This window comes from Nicotiana tabacum, chromosome 2 (assembly GCF_000715075.1).
Source record: "Nicotiana tabacum cultivar K326 chromosome 2, ASM71507v2, whole genome shotgun sequence".
NCBI lineage: Eukaryota > Viridiplantae > Streptophyta > Magnoliopsida > Solanales > Solanaceae > Nicotiana > Nicotiana tabacum.
Window position 1 is genome coordinate 2,900,566 of NC_134081.1, and position 23,652 is coordinate 2,924,217.

Genomic DNA, 23,652 nt, shown 5'->3' on the forward strand with positions numbered 1-23,652 from the left:
ACCTATGAGAACAAGACAAGAAGGAGAAGTTTGTAAGGAACCATCTTGACGGGTAGACTCCTCAAGGACTTGGAGGAGGAAGACATGGTCATGCTGCTGCAAAAACTCCAACTGCAGGGTTGGAAGGACATGGTCCTTCAGATGAATGGAAGGCTTGCCAGGGCTGAGATTGTAGAGTTCATGGAAAATTATGAGATCAAAAATGGAAGAGTCACCAGTGTGGTAATGGGAGTGACCGTGAGCTTCGACGACAAAGAATTGGGAGAGTTTTTTAGTATACCTACTGAAGGGTACAATGATTACAAAAAGCTCAAATGGCCAAAACTAGAGAACCTCGATACATCCCTTGCCATTACAAGGAAGTTTGCTGACAATGAGTTAGAGCTAGAGGCCAAGGCTGTATACAAAATTGAGATGAAGCCACCCCATAAAGTGCTGTTTGAATTTGTTAACAAGGTTGTGCTACCCAGGCAGGAAAGAAGGCACATTGTCACATTCATAGACCTGGTCCTTATGGAATATCTGGACAGTAGGAGGCAAATAAATTAGCCTGGGTTTATCATCCAACTTCTTGATAGGGTTCTAACTGGCACCAAAACTCATGCCATACCCTATGGTTTCATTCTCACGGTTGTACTTGCTCACTTCAAGGTACCCCTTAAGAAATGGGAAGTTGGTAATAGCAAGGATCACTTTGGGGCAAACACTTTGACTACATGTGACTATGAAGTCCACACTACTCCCAAAGAATCTGGTTCATCCAAGAAGGTACCTATGAACAGCAGAGTGCGAGTTTTGGTACAAGAGAACAGGGCTAAGGATTGAGAGGCTGAAGAAGAGGCTGGCTGAAGTAGAAACTAAGAGGTATGCTCTCAGGGCTAAGCTTGCAAAGGAGAAGGAGAAGAATGAAGGCATTCTTCATGATATGTTAAGGCTACTTCAGAATCAAGAACCTGGTCCTTCCCAGTCTTGTAACCTTTCTAGCCTAGTTAGACAAACCAGTGACCCGGATGGGATTTCTTTTTGTTTCTTTTTTCTCATGATCCAGTATCTTTATTTTTTCTTATGCTTTGTGGATGACTAGTATCAATGTTAATCAACTGGTTTTGTGCTCTAACTATTTGTTGATGCTTCTTAGATGGCTAATATCATTAGATTGATAAATGATACTTGACTCCATGATTGCATTTGAAGTAGCCCTAGTGGCCATGAGTAATTTTAATTAAAATCTGGTTATCTAATATAATTATGCAACTTTTCGATGATGCCAAAAGGGGGAAGATACGTTGTGCTTTTTACTTTGGACTGTGATGTTTATAACCTAATGAACCTGGTCCTTGGTGATTTATGACTTTAAAATAAAAAATATTCTAACATTGTGTTGATATTGAGCTGAGTTGAAACAGGTCCTATACTTATGAAAAGCACAGAGTTTGCCATCATCAAAAATGGGAAATTGGTTGGCCTAATTAAAGTTTGTTTTGATGATTGACAAAGAAACTCAAGCATAAACCAGGTCTATACAGAGTGTACACAGACACGGACAGATTCGAGCACAAGGCATGCACGTGAAAGAGATAAACTTAAGTGGTTATATTTGATATCTTCTGAACAAAAAGGTTGCATAAGTGATAAGTAGAAGGACTCCTTACTCGAAGATAACTCTATCCTAGATAAGGGAGGAGTTAGAAGTTGAAGATAACTAGAACTCTTCCACCAAGGAAGAGTAAAGCATTAGAACTCTAGTTATTTCCTATTCTGCTAACTCTATATATTGCATGATGTTCTCATTTTACAAGTACGCACAAACGCTGAAGTTAAACGTGAGTTGAGAGCAAAATAGCAAGGTATTTTGCGAGTAATTCTTGTGTGATTCAAGTATGCGAACTTGAAGCTACATGAACCAGATAGAAGAACCAGTTCCAAGTGTGTGTTTTTTATTCTAGTTTCATTGTAGTAGGGCTTTTGAGCTGTACCTTTCAGCTTTACCTAGAAGTAATTATACTAGATACTCTGAGTGTTGTATTCAAGTTAGAGTTAACTTGAAGTTGTCGCAACAGCTAGAGGCTGGTTGTCACAAAGGGTTAGAGGCAGAGGCGGATCCAGGATTTGATGGTTACGGGTGCCACTCAGGGGCGAATGCACATTTATCGAAGCAGTGTCAGGCGACACCGCTTCGTGAATGCTTTTGCTAAATATATGTATTAATACTGTGAGGAAGCGGATAAGTAGGAAAAAATGACATCACTTGACATAATATGTCTCTTGTTATATTGGTTATTTGCTTGATTTTTGCTCTAAGGGGTTAGAGGTTCAAACCTCAACTAGCACTTCTTTTTTTCTTTTTGCAAATATTTGAGAGAATCTATGCGGTTAAAAATTGTGATGAAGTAGAATTTAATTCAGGACTTTTCTGACTTAAGACTCAACAAAACCAATAGACTAAAGTTATTTCTTGTCTAGAAGTATGATAATTAAAGTTATTATTCTCGTTCTTTTATAAATTTTGACACCGCTTATAAAAAAATCAGTGAATGTCCCTGGTGCAACTGCTTTTAATGCAAACCGGCCATAGTGAAGAGATTGAACTTGGGTGTACATTTAGTCGGTTCGATCCATTTTTGATTAATTCGGTTCTATTTTGTCTATTTTGAATTAATTCAATTCAATTTAAAAGATTGTTTTATGCATAAATGAATATGTGATCACAAAATTGAATAAGTTCTATCCAATTCGGTCTAATTCTCTAGGTTCAAATTCGATTAATATGATTAAAAAATATAAAGAAAAATAAATTTTAAATTAGGAAATACATCACTTCAATCTACGTATAGCTCGATTAATATTATGTCTTTGATGCATCACTCTAGTTTCTAAAATTAATAAAATAACATTAGATGAATAAAAAGAGAAAATGATTAAAATCACATTCAAATAAAATGAAGATCTAGAAAAAGAAAAAGGAAGCAAATTTACAATTTAAATAAATAATAAAAGGAGATTGTACAAAATAGAGTAAATAACAGAGGTGAAGAAATTAAAAGAATTTAAAAGGAGTATAAAGAAAGAAGATAACATCAAAACAACTAAGACTTCAATAGAGTCTCGATCTTGGGTATTTCATGTGCAGTATAAGTACTTTAACCATGGCACCTACAATCATTTTGTTACTTGGGGTGCCACTCTTTATATATGTTCAATAATTTGAGGAAAATACTAGTTCATATATATGATTTTACTCGAGCGACCGGGTAGCGTACCACCCTCGAGCCCCTACATAGATCCGCCCTTGGCTAGAGGTAGTCCTTAGGTTTATAAAGAGTTTTGTAAATGTTGTTTTTGGCTCAGTGATTTAGTGAAGTGTTGGGAAAAATCCTACTGGGTAGTAGGTCATGATTTTTTCACCCTTTGAGCCATGTGTTTTCCACGTAAAAATACTTGTGTTCTTTACTTTCCGTATTTATTATTCCACAACAGTAGTATAAGGAATACATAAAAGAATTAGGTTCTTCTATAATCTGTATATGTGAAAAATTGGACACCACACAAATCACTCCTCTTGTGTGTAATATTGAAGTACAAAATATCACGTTTATAGATAAATTGCTGAAATGATCGATCAAAGAAGTGAATAATTCTTCAGATTTAAATAATTATGATGTAAGGTTTAATACTTTCATGTGGTCCTACTCAAGTATATCTGTCAAATATTTGGTTGGTTTCGGACACAAAGCAAAATCAGTTTGTGCTAATGAATTATTTTGACTGGAATATTGTCATTATTCTGAACGAAATTAACGATTTCCAATGATTGTTTTTTGACTGGAATATTGCTTCAACTCAAAGTGAGCTCAAATCAGATTGTTTTTTCCCTTTCCAGAAATTGGTTGGTGAAAGAAACTATGCTAAAAAGACAATCTAAGATGGATCACATACTGTATCTCCCCCGTGACCTTTCGCCTCTGAAAGCGTCTCTCCTTCTTAGTGTTCCGATACCTATTCAATGTATTCTTTTCGATCTTGTTCTTTATGTACCTTGTAAAGCATAGGCTAAACAAGCGGTATATTGAACATCAACTCAATCTCGACGAAAAAAAAAAAAGAAGAAGCAAGTACATCCTTAACAGCCTTTATTCCTGCCTTGAGTGACCGCTTTCTTGAAACCAATTCATAGACACTTTTTATTAGTTAGACTTCACACACTATATAAATAAATAATTGAAGCGTGTGATAAAAAGCGAAAAAATAAATTGATTGACTGTTGAGTGCAAGCCCGTAAATAGATGACTATGGATAGTTTAAGTGCGCTTGGCATAAGTGTTGTAGCCAACAAGCAAACAACTCAAATTGGGTTTCTTTTTTAATTTTGGGTCGAAATTAGATCTTGACTAGGATTATTAACTTTTCTTTCTTGAACTTTTTATTAAATTTAATAGAAAGGCAATATCAGGATTTAGAATTTAAACTAGAAATTTAAATTATATATATACTATGAGTGTAAATTTAATTATTATAATAGGTCATTTATTATGTTTTGAAGTTAATCAACTCACTTTTGCTATAGCTCTGATTAACTTCTAAGTAATTTGATAGGGAACGTTATTAATAATATCAATGCAGAAAAGTTAAACTCTTAAAATTAATAAATGTCAAATGCGGGTTAAGTTTTAGTTCAATTTAGGTCCTTCACTCAACTTCCTTTGGGTATTTAACGCATAAAAGTTAAACTATTAACATTAATAAATGTCAAACGGGGGTTAAGTTTTAGGTCCTTCACTCAACTTCCTTTGGGTATTGATTATTATACTTCATCCGTCCTAATTTATGTGACACTTTTTATTTTTTCAGATTCAAACGATGTGAACTTTAACCAACATTTTAAAAATCTTATCTTACTTTGTTACTTGTGACGTGCCATTATAAACTTGGTCAATTTTATATTGTGAAACATCAAGTATTCTATGAATCTAACCAAATTAATACCTGTTAGGGATAACATATCTACTCACAACGTTGACCTTTGAGGGTATTGCATAAAAATAAGAATAGAGTAATATAATAATTAGTGCCCAACTACTTGTTCATACCAAACATGTTTATACAGCTATTTATTGATGTACTAAGATTCTCCCTGAATTTGTTCAGACATTTAAGAGAGGAATGTTGCAGTTTGTTGGATGTCAATGTAAATTAGTCATTTTGTGATGATTAAAATTTTAAAAAATATTAAATGATAGATTCGCCTCTCTTGGACAATAATACATGTTGGAATATTGCTATTGGGCCACGTCCACACGTAAGGGGTACTAATTAGCACGTTAACTCATTAACTAGTTCTCTTCCTAAAATTCTAGTACTAACCTATATAAGCATCACTATAAGTGTTTGAAAAAAAAAAAAATTTCGTTGGACTAGAGACGGCTAGTGTTTTACATACCAAAAGATTAATTTTTGCGTCGAAGGGATATTTAGGCTGTGAAAATAAGAAAGTTCATCATTCCTGTGAGGATTTTCGTTGATCGGTAACACAAGTTGTATGCTGTTAATTCGTTTCTGCTAAGGAAAAACCCGTAAATCTCCTAAGTTAGTATTTTCAGGTTAAGTACTTCAGTAACAATTGGTATTTTGCAAATTCTCCCCACAAAGAACAAACTACGGGATCTTTACCCAAATAGGCAGCCACATGCATTGTTTATTTTTTTTTAAGCATATACATAGATTATACTAATATTGGTTTTTTTTTAGTTTAAGTAATTGAGTGGGTGGCTATTTGTGTTAATTATTGAAATACCTAGCTGTGAATGAGGATAAGACGAAGCCAAAATCTTCTGTGCGTCCATTGGTCCAATAATGTAAAAGCCCAAATCGGTCCAATAAAAGTCCATTGAGCCCATTTTATATTTTGGATGCTAGTCCACATCTATTCGGGCTATAAATTTGTCCTGCATCTTGAATCTACTGTATGTATTTTATATTGGGCTGTTATAGTACAGTCTTTATGTAGGGCAAGTTAAATATTGAACTATTATCATTTCTAGCCATGCGGCAAAAACTAATGACAATCGATAGCCACAAATTATAATATATATTTTATAATTTAAAACTAATTCTAGAGGCTAGCCATCGAAATTGACGAACCTAACTACCACGGAAACACAATGGGAGATGCCTTCTTGACTTTTAATTTATTCTATTCATTTTTTTTGGCTTTTATGCTATTTATATATTAATATTTTATATATACATGTGAAAATTATAAAAATAAAACTTTTATCATAAATGTTACTTTTTGCCTTTTCCTATATGAGTTCAATATGTGCCCATACTGTAAGTGAGATACGTAATTAAAATTTTAAAAAGGAAAATACTCCAAAAATAGAAGTTACGTGTATTTTGAGGGAAGGTTTCAATTTTAGTATTATTTTATTTTTTAAAACTTTAATTATTTATCTCATGCATGGTCTTCACTATACAATATATATATATATATATAAAATAGACTATTACTAAACAAAAATTATACAAAATAGACTGTTACTGTACAATTTATATACAATAGACTGTCACTATACAAAAAATATACTAAATAGACTGTCATTATATAAAATATATACAAAATAGACTGTCAATATACAAAACATATACTAAATAGACTGTCACTATATAAAATATATACAAAATAGATTGTCACTATATAAAACATATACAAAATAGACATTTTGGGCTATTAGATATAATATGTTTGGGCCGGAGGGACATTTCGGGTCAATGAGAGAAAACATGGGCTATTAAAATTTTGAAGGGATATAGAGGGTAGTTTTCTCTTAAATATTTGGTCGGTCGATAAAAAATAAATTACATTCGCTAACCAATATATAAAAAAAATTCATTAATCATGTATAAAATTATGTATATTTTTGTATATTATACATTAATATACAAAATTATACTACATATTACCGGCTATTATGAGCATTATGCCCCATATTGCTTGTAATAACAAGCCTAATTATAATATTAATTAGTTAGGGTGATTTACAGAAAGGGAAACTTCTAAGTTTAACAAGTTTGACTTTTGATCTTAAATGTTTGCTTATGGGCAAATGGGAGTCAAAAGTTTAAGATTACCCATTACAAGTTCTTCGGATATATTTTCCTGGATTAGTTATAAAGCTAGATCATACTTGGTCCCATCCAGTTATCTTCTTTGTAATACTATCCTCACTCATTTTGGTAACCTGCTTCCACTATAGCTCTATGTTGATCAAATTTAGTTATAAAATTCAACCATTTTCAGCCCTAAACACGTAACAAAAGTGTGATCTCGTGATGCTATAGTTTAAATATTCAGAATTTTCTGCCTCAATTACCTTTTCTAGAGAGTGCTTATGGATCCAAAGTTGTGAATTTTCTTTTGAAGATGTGAATAATTCCACCATTAAAGCGAATAACTTGATTGATTTTTTGATGGATCATTTACAACAACAACAAATACTCGGTGTAATCTCACAGGTAAAATTTGGGGAGGATAGCGTATACGCAGACCTTATTCCTATCTTGTGCGAGGTGGAGAAATTGTTTCTAATAGACCATCAACTCAAGAAAAAAATTTCTAATCAAGTTTGACAAATTCAAAAATAAAAAAAGCTATGATGAAAATACTAATAGATTATTTCCTCCAAGAAATATTGTAAAAATACCCCAAAATACCAAAATATTATGTTAATTGTGGCGAAGTAATGAACATTAATCACTAGGACGTTTCTGATGGACCCACCAAATTTTACGTCAATCTGTCAACTTTTTGAGCACCAGTAGAATTCAAGTGGCCGTGCATAGCATGTGTAGGCTCCATGTGGCCGCGCATGGTATTATTATGATCTCGAAACACCAAGAAATGACGTTAGTCATGGTGATTATTGCTCACAAGGCAGTATCCGATGGTTCCACCAATTTTTAGGCAAACCAGAGTCCATAAACCAAATTAAGAAAAATCATCATGTATATACAAACACCAAAAAAGAGACATAATCATTAATTCCTATTATATGAGTTCGAAACACCAAAAACCGACACCAGTCATGGTGAATATTGCTCACAAGACCGTATCCGATGGATCTACCAATTTTTAGGTCAATCAGAGTCCATCAACCAAATTAAAGAAAATCATCAAGTATATGAACAAGAGGTTGTAAGCAACCTCCACTTCCAACCAAGATGCTGTGAGTTCGAGTCACCCCAAGAGCAAGGTGGAGAGTTCTTGGAGGGAAGGATGCCGAGTTTCTATTGGAAACAACCTCTCTACCTCATAGTAGGGGTAAGGTCTGCGTACACACTACCCTCCCCAGACCCCACTAGTGGGATTATACTGGGTTGTTGTTGTTATACGAACACACGAAAAAATGGACAAAATCATTAATTTCTTGTTTCATAATTTCAAAATGCCAAAAACCGATGTTAGTCATGGCGAACCAATGAGTATTAGTCACTAGGCCATTTCTGATGGACCCACAAAATTTCAGGTCAATCAGTGTTCGTCAACATTTAGAGCACTGGTAAAACCCAAGTGACCGTACATAGCAAGGGTAGGTTCCATGTGGCTGTGCATGGTATTATTATGACCCTAAAACTCCAAAATATATAACACTAGTCATGGTGAGTATTTCTCATGAGGCAGTATCCGATAGTTCCACCAATATTTAGGCCAATAAAAGTCCATCAACAAAATTCAAGAAATATATATATAGTCATATTGCGTATTGCTCATAAGAGTGTATCTGATTGATATACAAATATTTAGGTCAATTAGAGTTTTTCCACCAAAGTTAAGAAAATCATCATGTATATTAAAATACGAAAAAGTGAACATAATTATTAATTTTCTATTTCATGCAGGTGGTGTGGACTATAGCACACGAAAATCAGGAAATCGTTCTGAATTCCTATTTTATGACCCTAAAATGCCAAAAAATAGGAATGGTCATGGAGAATCGATGACTATTGTTCATTAGGTCATTTTTGATGGGCCCGCAAAATATTAGGAGACTCGGAGCCGGTCGCCTGAATTCATGCATATGGCATGGACAATATCACACGAAAATCAGGGAATTATCGTGAATTCCTAGTGCGATTTGAAGAAAAATGGAATAGTACTAGTGCGATTTGATTCGGAAGAAGGAAAAAATGAAGTCATCCAAGGTGGGATCTATCATTTCGATAACAAACTATTTATAGTTAAGGCATGGAACGCAGACATGGAATTTACAAAGGATGAACTATATACAGTTCCTATATGGGTGAGAATGCCAGGACTAGACTTCAAGTATTGGAGTCCTAAGGGTTTGAGTAAGATAAGGAGTTTGATTGGGAAACCTTTAATGGTGGACGAAAATACTGAACGGAAGACTAGTTTACATTTTGCTAGGCTACTTATTAAGGTTGAAATGGATACCACATTACCAGATAAGGTGTGGTTTCGTAATGAAAAAGGAGCGTTGGTAGAGCAGAAAATATATATGACTGGAAGCCTACACTATGTGCATTTTGCAACAAGTATGGGTATGTCGAGGATGAATATCGAAAGAAGAAATCCAATTCACCAGTGAAATCAAGGAGAGAAAATCCAGTGGATGAAGTAATTAAAACCACATAAATAGACTTGCAGAAACAACAAGTACAGGATGGGGGAAGTCTAGCTGGCCAGGAAAGAGGGAAGCAGCAGCAAACAGAGAAAAATGATATTGGCATAAAACAAACAGATGAAATGAAGCAAGAGAAGTCCAAAGAAGGATGGCTCACAACTTTACACCCTAGTAGACAACAAACAAGGAATGAACAACAGGTGAGCAGCTCAAATACATTCAAGGCATTAGAGCAACTGGAAGTAGACAAGTCAATGATGCAAGGTGGAGTGAGGAAGGAAGGAAGTACAAGCATTCCCAGTCTTGGGAATGGATAGCTTACTATGTTGGAATGTTAGGGGCCTTAATGGTCCCAATAAGCAAAGGGAGACGAGATGCCTTTGCAATAGACATGAAACTGGATTGGTAGGGCTGTTGGAAACAAAGATTAAAGCAAATAAAATAGAACAAGTGGAAAAAAATATGTTTAGTGGTTGGGGTTATATAACTAATTTGGAGAAACATTATAATGGAAGAATTTGGCTCACTTGGAAACCATAATTGTTTTAAGTATCTGTTCAAAGTATGATAGCTCAGTGTCACAACTCACATTTTGGAGTTGTGATTTCGGCCAAGAACTGGTGAGAAAAGGTCCTTCTGATGGTCTGACGTAGAGCAGTCTACTCGGGCAACTTTGGCTTTTTAATTTTAAGCATATATAAGGGGGGTATAGGTGATGAAAGCTCCGACCTGCCTCCCCCATGCGTGCTGCCACCGAGCCGTATAGAACGAGCTACCTTGGGGGCAACCTCAAGGGCCTGCCTAGATGACTCAAAAGGAGTGTCGAAGGCACCCATACGAGTTAGGAAAACTCTATGGGCGGCGCAACACCTTCGGGCCTGCGTTGGGCATCAAAGTGGTGCTGGAGGCTCGATGTGTGGAACGGCCAGCCCCGCGGGCTGCCGAATGTTGGAACGAGACCTCCGTGCCGATTGGATACTTGATGCACCTGCCATAGGGGCATCATGTGTCGACTTGTGAGCATGGCTTTGGTTCAACTATGCAAGCAAGGGTCCGTTGGCCTAAAGGTGCAGGTGTGGGCGACACTGCACTACTTCGGAATGGAAGCGTGCTGCAAGAAGGCTATGTATGGGCATAGCACGAAAGACGCGCATGACAATGGCCAAGGGCTAAAGGTTGCCTTACTCGGGCGAGGCACGAGCTAGTCGCGGATGCACTAGGCGAGTGTCAAGCTTGAGGATTGGACTGTGCACGCGGGAGTGATGCTCAGTCTTGGGCTAAGGACAAGGCATGTCCTAAGCCAATCCCCCAGGGCGTGCATGGATTGTGATCCTAAGATGAAGCGCCACAACATGTCTAGGGCCAAGGGCCTAGGCATCTTACGGGCGGCACAAGTTGGGGCGAGCCTACGGGCGAGCCCCACCAACAGGCACAGGATCGTGCTTGGAAAATCCTAGGACGGGAAGAAGGCTGGCCCGCGGCGAGGGGAGCCGCATGCGCCGCACGGGCGAGCAGGTGCCGCTACCCAACGTGAGGATTTGGGCCCGTGACACTTGGTATCAGAGCTGATTAAGGCCATACTATGCCATGGCACAACGTCAAGGCAAAGGGTGGATATGGCGAGTGCATTTTGGATGTCAGTGCCGAGATCACGTCAAAGCAGAGATTGATGTTAAGATGCCACCAAAGATCGAAAACCCGATACTGATGGTCGACGAAAGAAATGGGTGATTCCATTGTCTTTCGAAGTCTAGGTCACTACTGAATGAGGTGATATGCCGATGAGTCGGATGGCCAAGAGAATGCCATGTTTGCCAGGTTGTGCAACCATATTGCGAAAGAGTGGAGCCTTGGACTATAAATTTGGGACATGATCATAGCGGAGATCTTGCCAAGGATGCGTGCAACGCATCAAGCTGAGTGTCTTTCCTTCGGGAGAAGACTTTGGGTTGCCTGAGGGCATTGCCAAGGCGAGGAAACAAATTCGAGGGTATAGCGAAGCTTCAAAATGGGGCGAGTTTCCAAGTTAGAAAGTGTCATCATTCTAGAAAGAGGTATGTCGAATGATCGAGGACCGTGAGTGTCCAGGTGCGAGGCACACCGAACTGGGAAGCCGTGCTAGCAGGACCAAGAGGGTTCCTATCTATAGGGCGAGTATTGAAGTACTACCGGGAGCATTGTGTGAGACCCCAGGTGTTTCTCTCTTCTCTTACGTAATATACGTAACGTGGCGTGGTTATATTAGGTATATATGATTGGGTATAGCACATTGGGAGAATAAGACTGAAAATATGTGGTAATATCAAAGAACTAAACTAAAGCTTTAAGTCAAAGGAATCCCTTAAACAAAGGTTCATGGTTAAAGAAATGGCTCGGGTAGCACCCCGCACGTTCGGAAGGTTTAAATTAACTTGCACCTGTGGGATAAGACTAAGAGTGTATATTATGCTAAGAATAATGTGTTATGAGATATTATAATATCACACTGGTCACATGTTAAGTTTTGGAGTCAAGTAAGTTGCGAAATAAAGGTCGCCAAAAGTTATCGTAAATTTCTCTAATAAATTTTCTAAACTTTGGGTCAAATATATCAGATCATTTCTCCCAATATATAAAGAGTTATGGGACCCACAACCTACCAAATCGAAGACCTACGAGTCTAGTTTGCAACCAAAGAAATCTCACATCAAACCGACATTGGAGTAAAACTTTATGACTGTTTTACCGCGGACTGTCCGGGCTGAAATCGGGTCGCGAACCAGGTCGGGTCAAACAAGTGGTATAAGTCGGAAAATCCGACTTTTAAGACCCCAAAACATTTCATCTTCGTTCCAAAACAGTGAGAAAGCTTAAGAGAGGGTTTCATGGTGTTCTTGAGTGATTAAGGTGCGTTTTTAACGATTTCTATCGTTAAAGTTTGCCCCCGTGCCTAGAAGCGCAATCTCTACGCTTTGCAATCGTTTTCCCCTTCTATTAGCTGTGTTTGGAGCTATTTTTGGAAGATAGAAAAATTTTGTTCTTGCTGGTTCTTCAGGATTTATACTTGGTTTGCCAAGGTAATCATCTTGGGACTCTTTTATGATCATTTTTACAAAGTTCTACGGGCGTTTCGTCAAGTTCGGGTCATATGGCAAATCTGCCGATTTAAACTCATTTATAAACTATTTATAGGTGCGTATAAGCTGCATATATATAGTGGTTTCGAATCTTAGGACATAAGGAACAAATTTTGTGAAGGAACTACAGGCATTCGGACGTTCGTTGGAGAGGTATGTTAAGGCTAAGCTTCGTCCTTCCTTTTAGCACGAATTTTGGGAAATTTCTAAGATGCCAAATGTGATATTTTACTATTCTGTTGCTAGAAAGACCTTCTGTGAAAGGCATTGGTATCGTAGCTGAAGTATTTTCATGATGCTATTAGGTTGATATTCCACTCGTTCGGTTAAAAAGGGTATTCGACATCTATATATGTCATTTTGTCGGCTTTCTTAAATATATGTCCATATATATGAATTCTTATTCGTCTTTGGGTTGTGTGACTTAAAAATAAAGGCATTTAGTATTTGCGATCAGTCCTTCTTCCTTGTTAAAGTGTATTTTAAAATCTCTAAAGTGACACGTCGATTTCAAAATTCTCAAATATAATTTTTATGTTTAAACTACTAAAACATTTGATTTTTTTGAAATACTTTCTTTTACTAATTATCAAGAAATCAGGTATAAGGACTAAGTGAAGCACCTTAAGCTTTTTATGAACATATTCAGAGTTAAGTTATCTTTCTAAAAGTCGAGTTAAGTTTTCAAACTTATTAAAAAAGATATGAGGTTCCACGAGACATTTGTATGCGATACGAAGGTGATTATGAGATTATGAGAATAAGAGTACCAATGAGCCAAGGTTGGCTAAGTTCTTGTTATGGCCTATTATGTGCATTCAAAGTTCATATCATACATGACATATTATGCATGGACTTCGAGCTATAATCGGAGGTAAGGGGCCTATTTGCCCGAAAGACTATATATATTGTACAGATGGCCACAGGTTGGCAATATGATACCGGTTAGCTATCGGGAGAGACCGCCATTGCTAGCATTTGGTTGGGTATGTCATGCATTTACATCAATATATATGTATTCATGACATACGATTACACGAGCATACCATGCATATTTTATTACTATGAGGTCGGATGTCGGCCATGGAGGCTATCAGAGTTTCAGTGTCAGGTGGTATCTTTATTACCTTTTTACATCAGCTATGTATGATTCTACTTTCTGCCTTAGATACCAGTACATTTTTATTCGTACTGATGTCCCGTTGCCTGGGGACACTGCATTTTTGTTTCGTGCGTGCAGGTCCAGGTAGGGACTCTGATCGACCCCTCCGCTAGGATTTCGGGGTTCAGCTGTGAGTTGGTAAGCTCCACCTCTTCCTGGAGCTTTCATAGGATGGTTACTTTTGTTGTACAGTTTGGGTATAGTTGGGGCCTTATCCCGACAGTGCTTATGACACTCTTAGAGGCTATTGTGGACACAATATTCTGGGTTTCTTTTTGCTGCTTTCAGTCTCCAGCCCATAGGCTTGGCATGTATATATAGGTGTGTAGGCATGTATGTCTTCAGTCGCGGCCTCGTCAGCCAGCTAGTATTTTATTATTTTGGCTTGTCTACCTATGTTTATATGGCTTATTGTTATTCATGTCATAACCTTACGGTCCAGGCTTAGTATTTCAGATGTTGTGCTGCCCGATCTGTTGGGCCCCCAGTCTTGTTAGCTAGTATGTTTAGTGGCTATCTCGATCGAATATAGTCTCGAGTGCCAGTCGTGCCTCCCCTAGTTTGGGGCGTGACACATTGGCTACTTGCTGAGGAAGTGACAACTGGAAAACAAAGAGCTTTGTTCGAAAATGCGGCGATGCTATGACTTTGGGAATGTAGTGCTCACCAAAGGTCATCCCAAGTGCTGGCCGAATGCCAAGTGGGACGACAGAGCTAAGATGTATCCTCCACATTGAGTGTGGGAGGATCCCGCTTATGCAAGAGGCATATGGGCGAAGTCGTGGGTCTGGAAGCGAACACATCTTCAAGGTAGTGAAGGCAAGGAAAGCTACGGGAGTGGAATGCTACGTGAGCTATGCCAAGAAGGCGTCTTAATGCTACGGGAGCGAAAGGCTACGGGAGCCATGCCAAAGAGGGCATCTTAAGGCTACGGGAGCGAAAGGCTACGGGAGCGGCGTCAAAAGAGCACATTGATGTGCTAACCTGTGAAGTAAAGCTTCAGACGGACATGAAGGCCGTGAGGGTCATGGTGTGATTGACTAGTGTGGGTCAATCACAAAGTTAGACACCAGAGGGTGCAAGTGCGGATGCACTTTCCAAGTGAACACCGAATGGAGGTGAAGTGCAGAGGCACGCTTGGAAGATACTTACGGGAGAAGTGCATGGGGCACGACTCCTTTTGAGAAAGGACTTCGATGAAGTCCAACCCACAAGACAAAGGGAGCTTGAATGGGCATACCTGAGGAGGCAGACTCCGGGATGTCTTAAGCCATGATGTGTCATCGGGGACGATGACATTATGAGTGTGGGAGGATGTCACAACTCGCATTTTGGAGTTGTGATTTCGGCCAAGAACTGGTGAGAAAAGGTCCTTCTGATGGTCTGACGTAGAGCAGTCTACTCGGGCAACTTGGGCTTTTTAATTTTAAGCATATATAAGGGGGGTATAGGTGATGAAAGCTCCGACCTGCCTCCCTCATGCGTGCTGCCACCGAGCCGTATAGAACGAGCTACCTTGGGGGCAACCTCAAGGGCCTGCCTAGATGACTCAAAAGGAGTGTCGAAGGCACCCATACGAGTTAGGGAAACTCTATGGGCGGCGCAATACCTTTGGGCCTGCGTTGGGCATCAAAGTGGTATTGGAGGCTCGATGTGTGAAACGGCCAGCCCCGCGGGCTGCCGAATGTTGGAACGATACCTCCGTGCCGATTGGATACTTGATGCACCTGCCATAGGGGCATCATGTATCGACTTGTGAGCATGGCTTTGGTTCAACCATGCAAGCAAGGGTCCGTTGGCCTAAAGGTGTAGGTGTGGGCGACACTGCACTACTTCGGAATGGAAGCATGCTGCAATAAGGCTATGTATGGGCATGGCACGAAAGACGCGTATGACAATGGCCAAGGGCTAAAGGTTGCCTTACTCGGGCGAGGCACGAGCTAGTCGCGGATGCACTAGGCGAGTGTCAAGCTTGAGGATTGGGCTGTGCACGCTGGAGCGATGCTCAGTCTTGGGCTAAGGACAAGGCATGTCCTAAGCCAATCCCCCAGGGTGTGCATGGATTGTGATCCTAAGATGAAGCGCCACGACATGTCTAGGGCCAAGGGCCTAGGCATCTTACGGGCGGTACAAGTTGGGGCTTACGGGCGAGCCCCACCAACAGGCACAGGATCGTGCTTGGGAAATCCTGGGATGGGAAGAAGGCTGGCCCGTGACGAGGACAGCCGCGGGCGCCGCACGGGCGAGCAGGTGCCGCTACACAACGTGAGGATTTGGGCCCGTGACATCAGGATATCACTTGTAAAATGATGCACACTACAGGGCATAAAGCATTCCTACTTACAGTGGTGTATGCATAAAATAACAAAGAGGAAGGAGTAATGGAGTTATATGAGCAATATACACCAAGGATGTCAACTGCCTTGGTTGATATTTGGTGATTTTAATTTAGTGTTAAAAATGGATGATAGAATTGGTGTGAATCCTATTACTATGGGAGAGGTGGTGGATTTTCAGGACTGTGTGAACACATGTGAATGGATTGAATTACCAAAACAAGGTAGCCGATACACATGGAATGATAGACATGGTGATCAAAGAATATTTTTCAAGATAGACTGGGTGTTTGTAAATAGGGACTGGATGGACCAGATGCTTGCTTATAATACCATTATTCTGCCGGAAGGAATGAGTGATCATTGTCCTATAAGTGTCAAGTTAACAAATGCTCCTATGCTAAGGAGAAGACCCTTCAAGTTATGTAATAACTGGGCACAACATCCACAGTTCTTAACTAAAGTACAGACATCGTGAAATCAACAAATGGATGGATATGAGATGCTTCAGATTGTCAAGAAGCTGAAGATCCTAAATAAAAGTATGAAAGAGTTGAATCGAGGTACTCTAAAAAATATTGTATATGAAGTGGAAGAGCTCAAATAGGAATTAGAACAGGCTCAAAAGGCAGTACATCAATATCCTAATGACTCAAATATACTGCAACAAGAGAGAGTGATCTATTTGAAATTCAGAGAAACCTCTTATAAAGTTGAAGTGTTCATGCAACAAAGAAGTAAAACCGCTTAGTTAAAACTAGGGGATGGTAACACAAGATACTTTTACTCAGTAATAAAGCATAGAAGAATACAACAGGCCATTATTTAGTTGAAGGATAATCAGGAAGTGGTTCACACTGAAGCTGCAAATATAGCAAGAATATTTGTGGAATACTATCAAGAACTACTGGGGAAAAAAACTCAAGGCAGATTAAGGGCATTCAGAAGTTTCTTGATCAATGGTCCAACACTATCAGTAGAGCAACAACTGCAGTTAGTCCAACCTTATGAAGCTAAGGATGTAAAAGATGCTTTGTTTTCTATAGATAAGAACAAAAGTCCAGGTCCAGATGGGTATGGAAGTGAGTTTTTTGAAGCATCATGGGGAATCATAGGGGCAGAGATCACAAAGGCAATGCTGAAATTCTTCAATAATGGCCAACTTCTGAAGCAGATAAATTCCACAATGATTGCACTAATACCTAAGGTTGAAGTTCCTCAGTATGCAAGTCAGTTTAGACCTATATCCTGTTGTAATGTATTATATAAATGCATCTCAAAAATAATTTGTAAAAGACTGAGGGTAGCTATTGTTCCATTAGTGGCTGAGAATCAGGCAACATTTGTAGAAGGAAGATTACTAGTATATAATGTTTTGATATGTCATGATTTGCTGAGACATTACAATAGGCAAACAACGCCTAGATGTCTAATGAAGATAGATTTAAGGAAGTCCTATGACATGGTAAGCTGGGAATTTATTGAATAGGCTCTGAGAGGTTATGGATTTCCAAAATCATTTACAGGCATACGCCCATGTCTAAAATCACGATACGAAGCCATCAAAGCCATAAAAACATAGTTTCGGGATCATTTTCACAAAAGCCAAAGTTTGGTCAATATTTCTAATATAAACTTCTAAGTCAAGAATCAAAGGGTCCAAATTAACCTGAAAGCTTCCCAAAATAAAACTAACCAACCCCGCATGTCATTTTGCAAAGGAAACATTAGTTCAGTGAATAGAGTAATGGAAGCATTGAATCACTTTAGTGAAGTTTCTGGCTTGGTGACAAACCTTGATAAATCAAACCTATTTATAGCTGGCATAGATGAAGAGATGAAGAAGCAATTAGTGGAAATCACAAGTTTCTCATTGGGTACCTTACCAATAAGAAATTAGGATTGCCCCTAGCATCCAAGAAATGGTGTAAGATGGAGTGTCATTAATTTGTTGAGAAAATAACAAGCAGAATTTCTAGTGGTTATGCTAAAACATTGTCTTACGCTGGGAGGCTGCAAATAATTAATGATGTCTTATTTTCAATATACAATTTTTGGGGTGCAGTGTTTATACAACCTCAAAGTATTTTGAAATAAGTAAATAGAAGGTGTAGAGATTATTTGTGGGTAAACACTGATGTTAAGAGGAAGATAGCACCAGTATCATGGGAAAAAATATGTTTCCCAAAGAAGTATGGAGGATTAAACATTAAAAGCTGCACAAAGTGGAATGTGGCTTCTATAGGTAAGTTTGTTTGGCAATTGGCAAGGAAGGAAGACATTTTGTGGGTTAAATGGGTTCATGGTATTTATATAAAAGACAACCAGAATTTCTGAACTCATGAACCATCACAAGATAGTAGCTGGTATTGCAGGAAATTACATTCACTTAAGGCTAGTATGGTAGGATGGTACCAAAATGGATCTTATTGTTTAACAACCAATGGAAAATATTAGAATTTGAAAGTTCAAAGTTCATAGATTTTGATTTGAGGTGCGATTCGTCGTTTTGATGTTGTTTGATGTAGTTTGAAGCCTCGACTAATTTCGTATGGTATTTTAGGACATGTTGGAATAATTGGTTAAGGTCCCGAGGGTCTCGGGTGGATTTCGGAAGGTAAACGGAATGGATTTCGGACAAAGAGTGCTGGAAATTTCTGTTGCAAAAATTTCGTGCGTGGAGCCAACTTTGGAAACTTATATCTCGCAATTCATAAGGAATCAGAACAGTTTCAAAACATGAAAGTTGTAGTCGTTTGATTATAGTTTTCAGAAAGTTAAACCATTCATTATTTGGACATTTGTACAGAAAGTTATGATGGATTGAATGAAGGCTAGTAGAGCAGTTTCGCCAGAAATTCTGATGCATGCAGCCAACTTTGGGAGCTTATATCTCGCAATGCATAAGGAATCAGAATAATTGCAAAACATGAAAGTTGTAGTCGGTGGATTCTAGTTTCCAGAAAGTTAAACCATTTATCATTTGGACATTTGTACATAAAGTTACAATGGTAAGGTGTTCAAGCCCAAAGCCAGTTACACATTCACTTTGGAGGAAAGACGACAAATTTGTGATTGGGTTACGAAATTGAAGATGCCTGAGGGTTATGCATCGAATCTTGGAAAAAAAGTAGATATGGAGGTAGGGAAGTTGAGCCATTTGAAAAGTCATGACTGCCATGTTTTCATGGAGACCTTAGTGCCTATTGCATTTTGTGGTTTGCCTGAAAGAATCTGGAAACCCATCACAGAGATTAGTTTGTTTTTTAAAGACTTGTGTTCTACCATATTAAGGGAAGAAAACCTACTTCGAATGGATCAGAACATTCGTGTAATTTCAAGTAAGATTGAAAAAATATTTCCATGTGATTTCTTTGATGTGATGGAACACCTTCCAATACACCTTGTACACGAGGCACGACTTGGAGGGCCTGTTCAATGCAGATGGATGTATCCCTTTGAGAGGTAATATTATAAGTTTGATGTAATATTATATTTTATTTGAATATTCTTGGCTAACATGACATTATGTAGGACAACTGACAAATGCAAACAATTTGTTAAGTAGAGGAATAAGATTGAAGGATCTATATGCGAAGCCTATCTTGCAAAGGAAACTGCACATTTTTGTTCTTATTATTTTGAGAGTAACGTGCCATGTTCTAGGAATAGGCCCAATAGGCACACGGTCGAATGTGTGAATGATCCATTATATCCACCAATGTCCATATTCAATCAACCAGGCCGATGTTCTAAGGATGTTAGAAAGAGAAGTTTGAGTGATATGGAGTACAAGTCAGCTACACTTTATGTGTTGCTAAATTGTCCCGAAGTTGTACCATTTCTCAAGTAAGTATTGATTTATTAGTTATCAAAATGTAAAATTTACTGTGACTACATATTGATGCAACTACTAAAAATATTTGATATGTCACAGTCACTTCGTGGGTCAATTTGGCTATGATGCTGTATATACGAGATTTGATACGTGGTTCAAACAGTTTGTAAGTGTGTGTGTGTGTGTTGTAAGTGTGTGTGTATATATATATATACATATGTAGTGAATGTATAAAAATTGATTCATAAGTTGTGCTAACTTATGACTTTTTTTAACTCTATGTAGGTAAATAATCCAAATAATGGTGTAAATCAATTTTTGAAAGATATATCTTGGGGACCTGGGCTTCAGGTCACAACAATGTCTAAGTACGTAGTGAATGGTTATAAGTTTCATACAGAGGATTGCTCTAAAAATAAAAATAGCAACAACAGCGGGGTGTGGGTTCAAGGTGGTGATGGCAACCAAGTTGGAGATATTGATTATTATGGTGTGGTCAAAGAAATATTACAACTAGAATATACAGGTTGGCCATATAAGAAATTGATACTCTTTAGATGCAAGTGGTTTGACCCAAATCCAACAAGAGGTACAAGAGTACACAACCAATACAACATAATTGAGGTTAATCATACGAGGGAGTATGATCGCTATGATCCTTTCATAATTGCACATAACGTTAGGCAAGTGTATTATGCTCCTTATCCATTGCGGCGGAATAAGTCCGATTGGTGGGTTGTAATAAAAACTAAGCCTGTAGGTAGGGTGAAATTCGAGAATGTGTTAGATGTTGCATATCAAAATGATATCTCCAATGTTCACCAAATAGTGGACGATCAGTTAGAAAATAATTTGGAACATCCTGAATGCATATTGGAAGAAGTTGATATAAATGAAGTAACAATTATAGAAAATGAGGACGAAGAATCAACTGATGAAGCTCAAACAAGTAAGGATGAAGAATTCTCGGACGAGGAACAATACGTCGATGAGGATTAAAAAGTTGGTTTTTTAAAGCACTCTCATTTTATAGCTAGTTTCTTATATGTTTCAATCTAAATGTGTATTATATTATGCAGATGACAGGCAAGGGTCAAGGTAACAATGACCCTACTAGTTCTCGGGGTCGAGAAAAGGGTAGGAAGGGAAAGAGGAGGGTAGAAAATAATACTCCCTCTTGTCCACCCTTTTCAGAGATGCCTATGTCTTATCCTCTATCACACGGCTATACTGAGCTGCCACAGCATCACGAGCCGTACACCTTCATTCAGACACCAAGTCTTCCATCACAGGGCCATAGGACTATACGTCCGACATACAGTCCAGCTGCATCACAGCCATCTGCATAGCAACCATCTACACCACATCCACATGGATAACATCCCTACATATCACAGCCACATGGATCGCATCCATCCATGTCCCAGCCACTCAGGTCCCAGCCATCGGCATCACATCCACTTGGGTCGCATCCAGCTATGTCACAGTCACAGGGATCACAACCATCTTCATCATCGACTCCATCTATTGCAGGCCTTCGCCTGCGAGGCAGTAGCTCTGACCTGCCTACACCGTCTTCACATGCCTCTGATACACATGCTTCGGATGGTGATGACGAGGTAGTGCATTATGATCGATATGGCAGGATCATCATAGTCCCTGAGGGTGATGGGTAAGTGTTATTCATTATTTTTGCGTCTATTGTTTTGTAACATTTTTACTAAGATATTAATGTGTTTTTATTGTTAAATTGTAGGTTCAGGCCGGGTAATAAGACTATGAAGATAATCACCAATGCCATCAGAAAGCTTTATGATGGTCCTTGTATGACTTGGACTGATTGCCCATTCTTACTGAAGGAGCAAATTTTTAATCAATTTAAGGTATAAATGTTCTTTTAAACAGTTTAATAATTTATATTTATGATGTTTCCATCTAATATTTAACTTTTGAAATACAGAGCAAGTGTCTATGGGAATACCGCTATAGCGCGGAAGTGGCTGCAAATTTTCATTATAAAGCTCGCAAGAGATTGGCGGATGCTTTCTCGGATGCTACAAAGAAGAACAAGAGGCCTGGCTGGTTACTTGAGAATTTGTGGAATGATTTGCAAAGGCAATGGCTTACCGCAGAGTTCTTAGAGAGGAGTGAAAAAGGAAAGAAAGCTCGTGCATCCGAGAAGGGAGGCTCCTTGCACACTGGAGGTGCGATCAACCTAGGGACAATAAAAAAAAGATTGGTACGTAATTGCTTAAATTATTTTACTTTTCTAAGTATATCTATTCTGTTTATTAACTAAATTAATTTATTTTCAGGAAAAGAAGTATGGGCATCCAATGAGTCATAATGAGCTATTCAAGGAGACACATATTGTGAAAAAGAAGAAAGAGGGGGATCAAGATAGGTGGGTCGAGGACCGGGCCTCGACTGCATATGTAAGCTTTCAATTTTCTTTAATTATTATAATTTACTTTTATAAAAAATTTGAAATACTGATTTAATTTAAAATAATATAGGGTCGCTACCAAAGTAACATTGAGGAATTCATTCGTAGTCATCCAACTGGTGAATCGGGTGAGCCAACCTAACCTTCGGACGAGGATGCTGAAAGAATATGTTTGGAGTCTGTTGGCGGTATAAAATGGGGGAAGGTATACGAGCTTCCTACTAAAAACATCCATCGCTATAAGTGTGAAATGCGAGGAATAGGGACTTCCTCGCAAGGCAAGCAACTTAATAGGGAGAGCCTCTCCGCTATGCGGGAGACAGTGACAAAGCTCACATCTGAGCTAGAAGCGGCCAAGGAAAGAGAAAGGCTTAGAGATGCTCAATTCCTTGGCATGCAAGCTCAGATCAGAACTCTCTTATCTAGTGGAGCTTTTCCGTTGCCCCGATATTGTGAGTCATCTCCAGAGGGTCGACCTCCACGTGATCGTTCCTCCCGTCCTGCTCGTGATCGTTCCTCCCGTCCTCCCCGTGATCGTGCTTCCCGTCCTCCACAAGACCGTTCTCTATATCGTCTTGTAAATGAAAGTTCATCAGACGGTGATGATGATGTTGTAGAAAATACCCCTTGACTTTTATATACTTTGAACTAGACAAATAGAACCAGTTTTGAACTAGTTGTAATTAGTTTTAACTTGGTTTTGGATTTTTGTTGTTATTAGGTGTATTGGTATGCTGGCAGGTGGTGTAGCTGCCAAAACAGGCATTTTATGCCAAAATTAAACCCAGAAAAACCGACCAAAGTTGGTCGGTTTTTAATAAAAAAATAAATTATTCCAAAATACCGACCAAAGTTGGTCGGTTAATGAACATTGAATTCCCAGAATTCAACATTACCGACCAACTTTGGTCGGTATTTTGCCTGCACTGTTGAGATTACCCACCATAGTTGGTCGGTAATGTTTAATTTTAATTATTTTTTAAAAATATATATTTTCAATTACCGACCAAAGTTGGTCAGTTATTTTAAATTTTAATAATTAATAAAAAAAATATAATTTAGTTAAACCGACCAACTTTGGTCGGTAAAATTAAATTAATAAAATATGTTTCC

The 23,652-nt window shown here is 38.4% G+C and overlaps 1 protein-coding gene across 1 annotated transcript; it reads left to right on the plus strand.

Moving 5' to 3' along the window:
- The first annotated feature begins 16,379 nt into the window (after positions 1 to 16,379).
- On the plus strand, positions 16,380 to 22,440 carry LOC142173857 (uncharacterized). The gene is made up of 3 exons (XM_075239732.1): positions 16,380 to 16,718; positions 17,100 to 17,484; positions 22,409 to 22,440. Exons 1-3 carry the CDS (start codon positions 16,380 to 16,382, stop codon positions 22,438 to 22,440), a joined length of 756 nt encoding a protein of 251 aa, XP_075095833.1.
- The last annotated feature ends 1,212 nt before the right edge of the window (positions 22,441 to 23,652 follow it).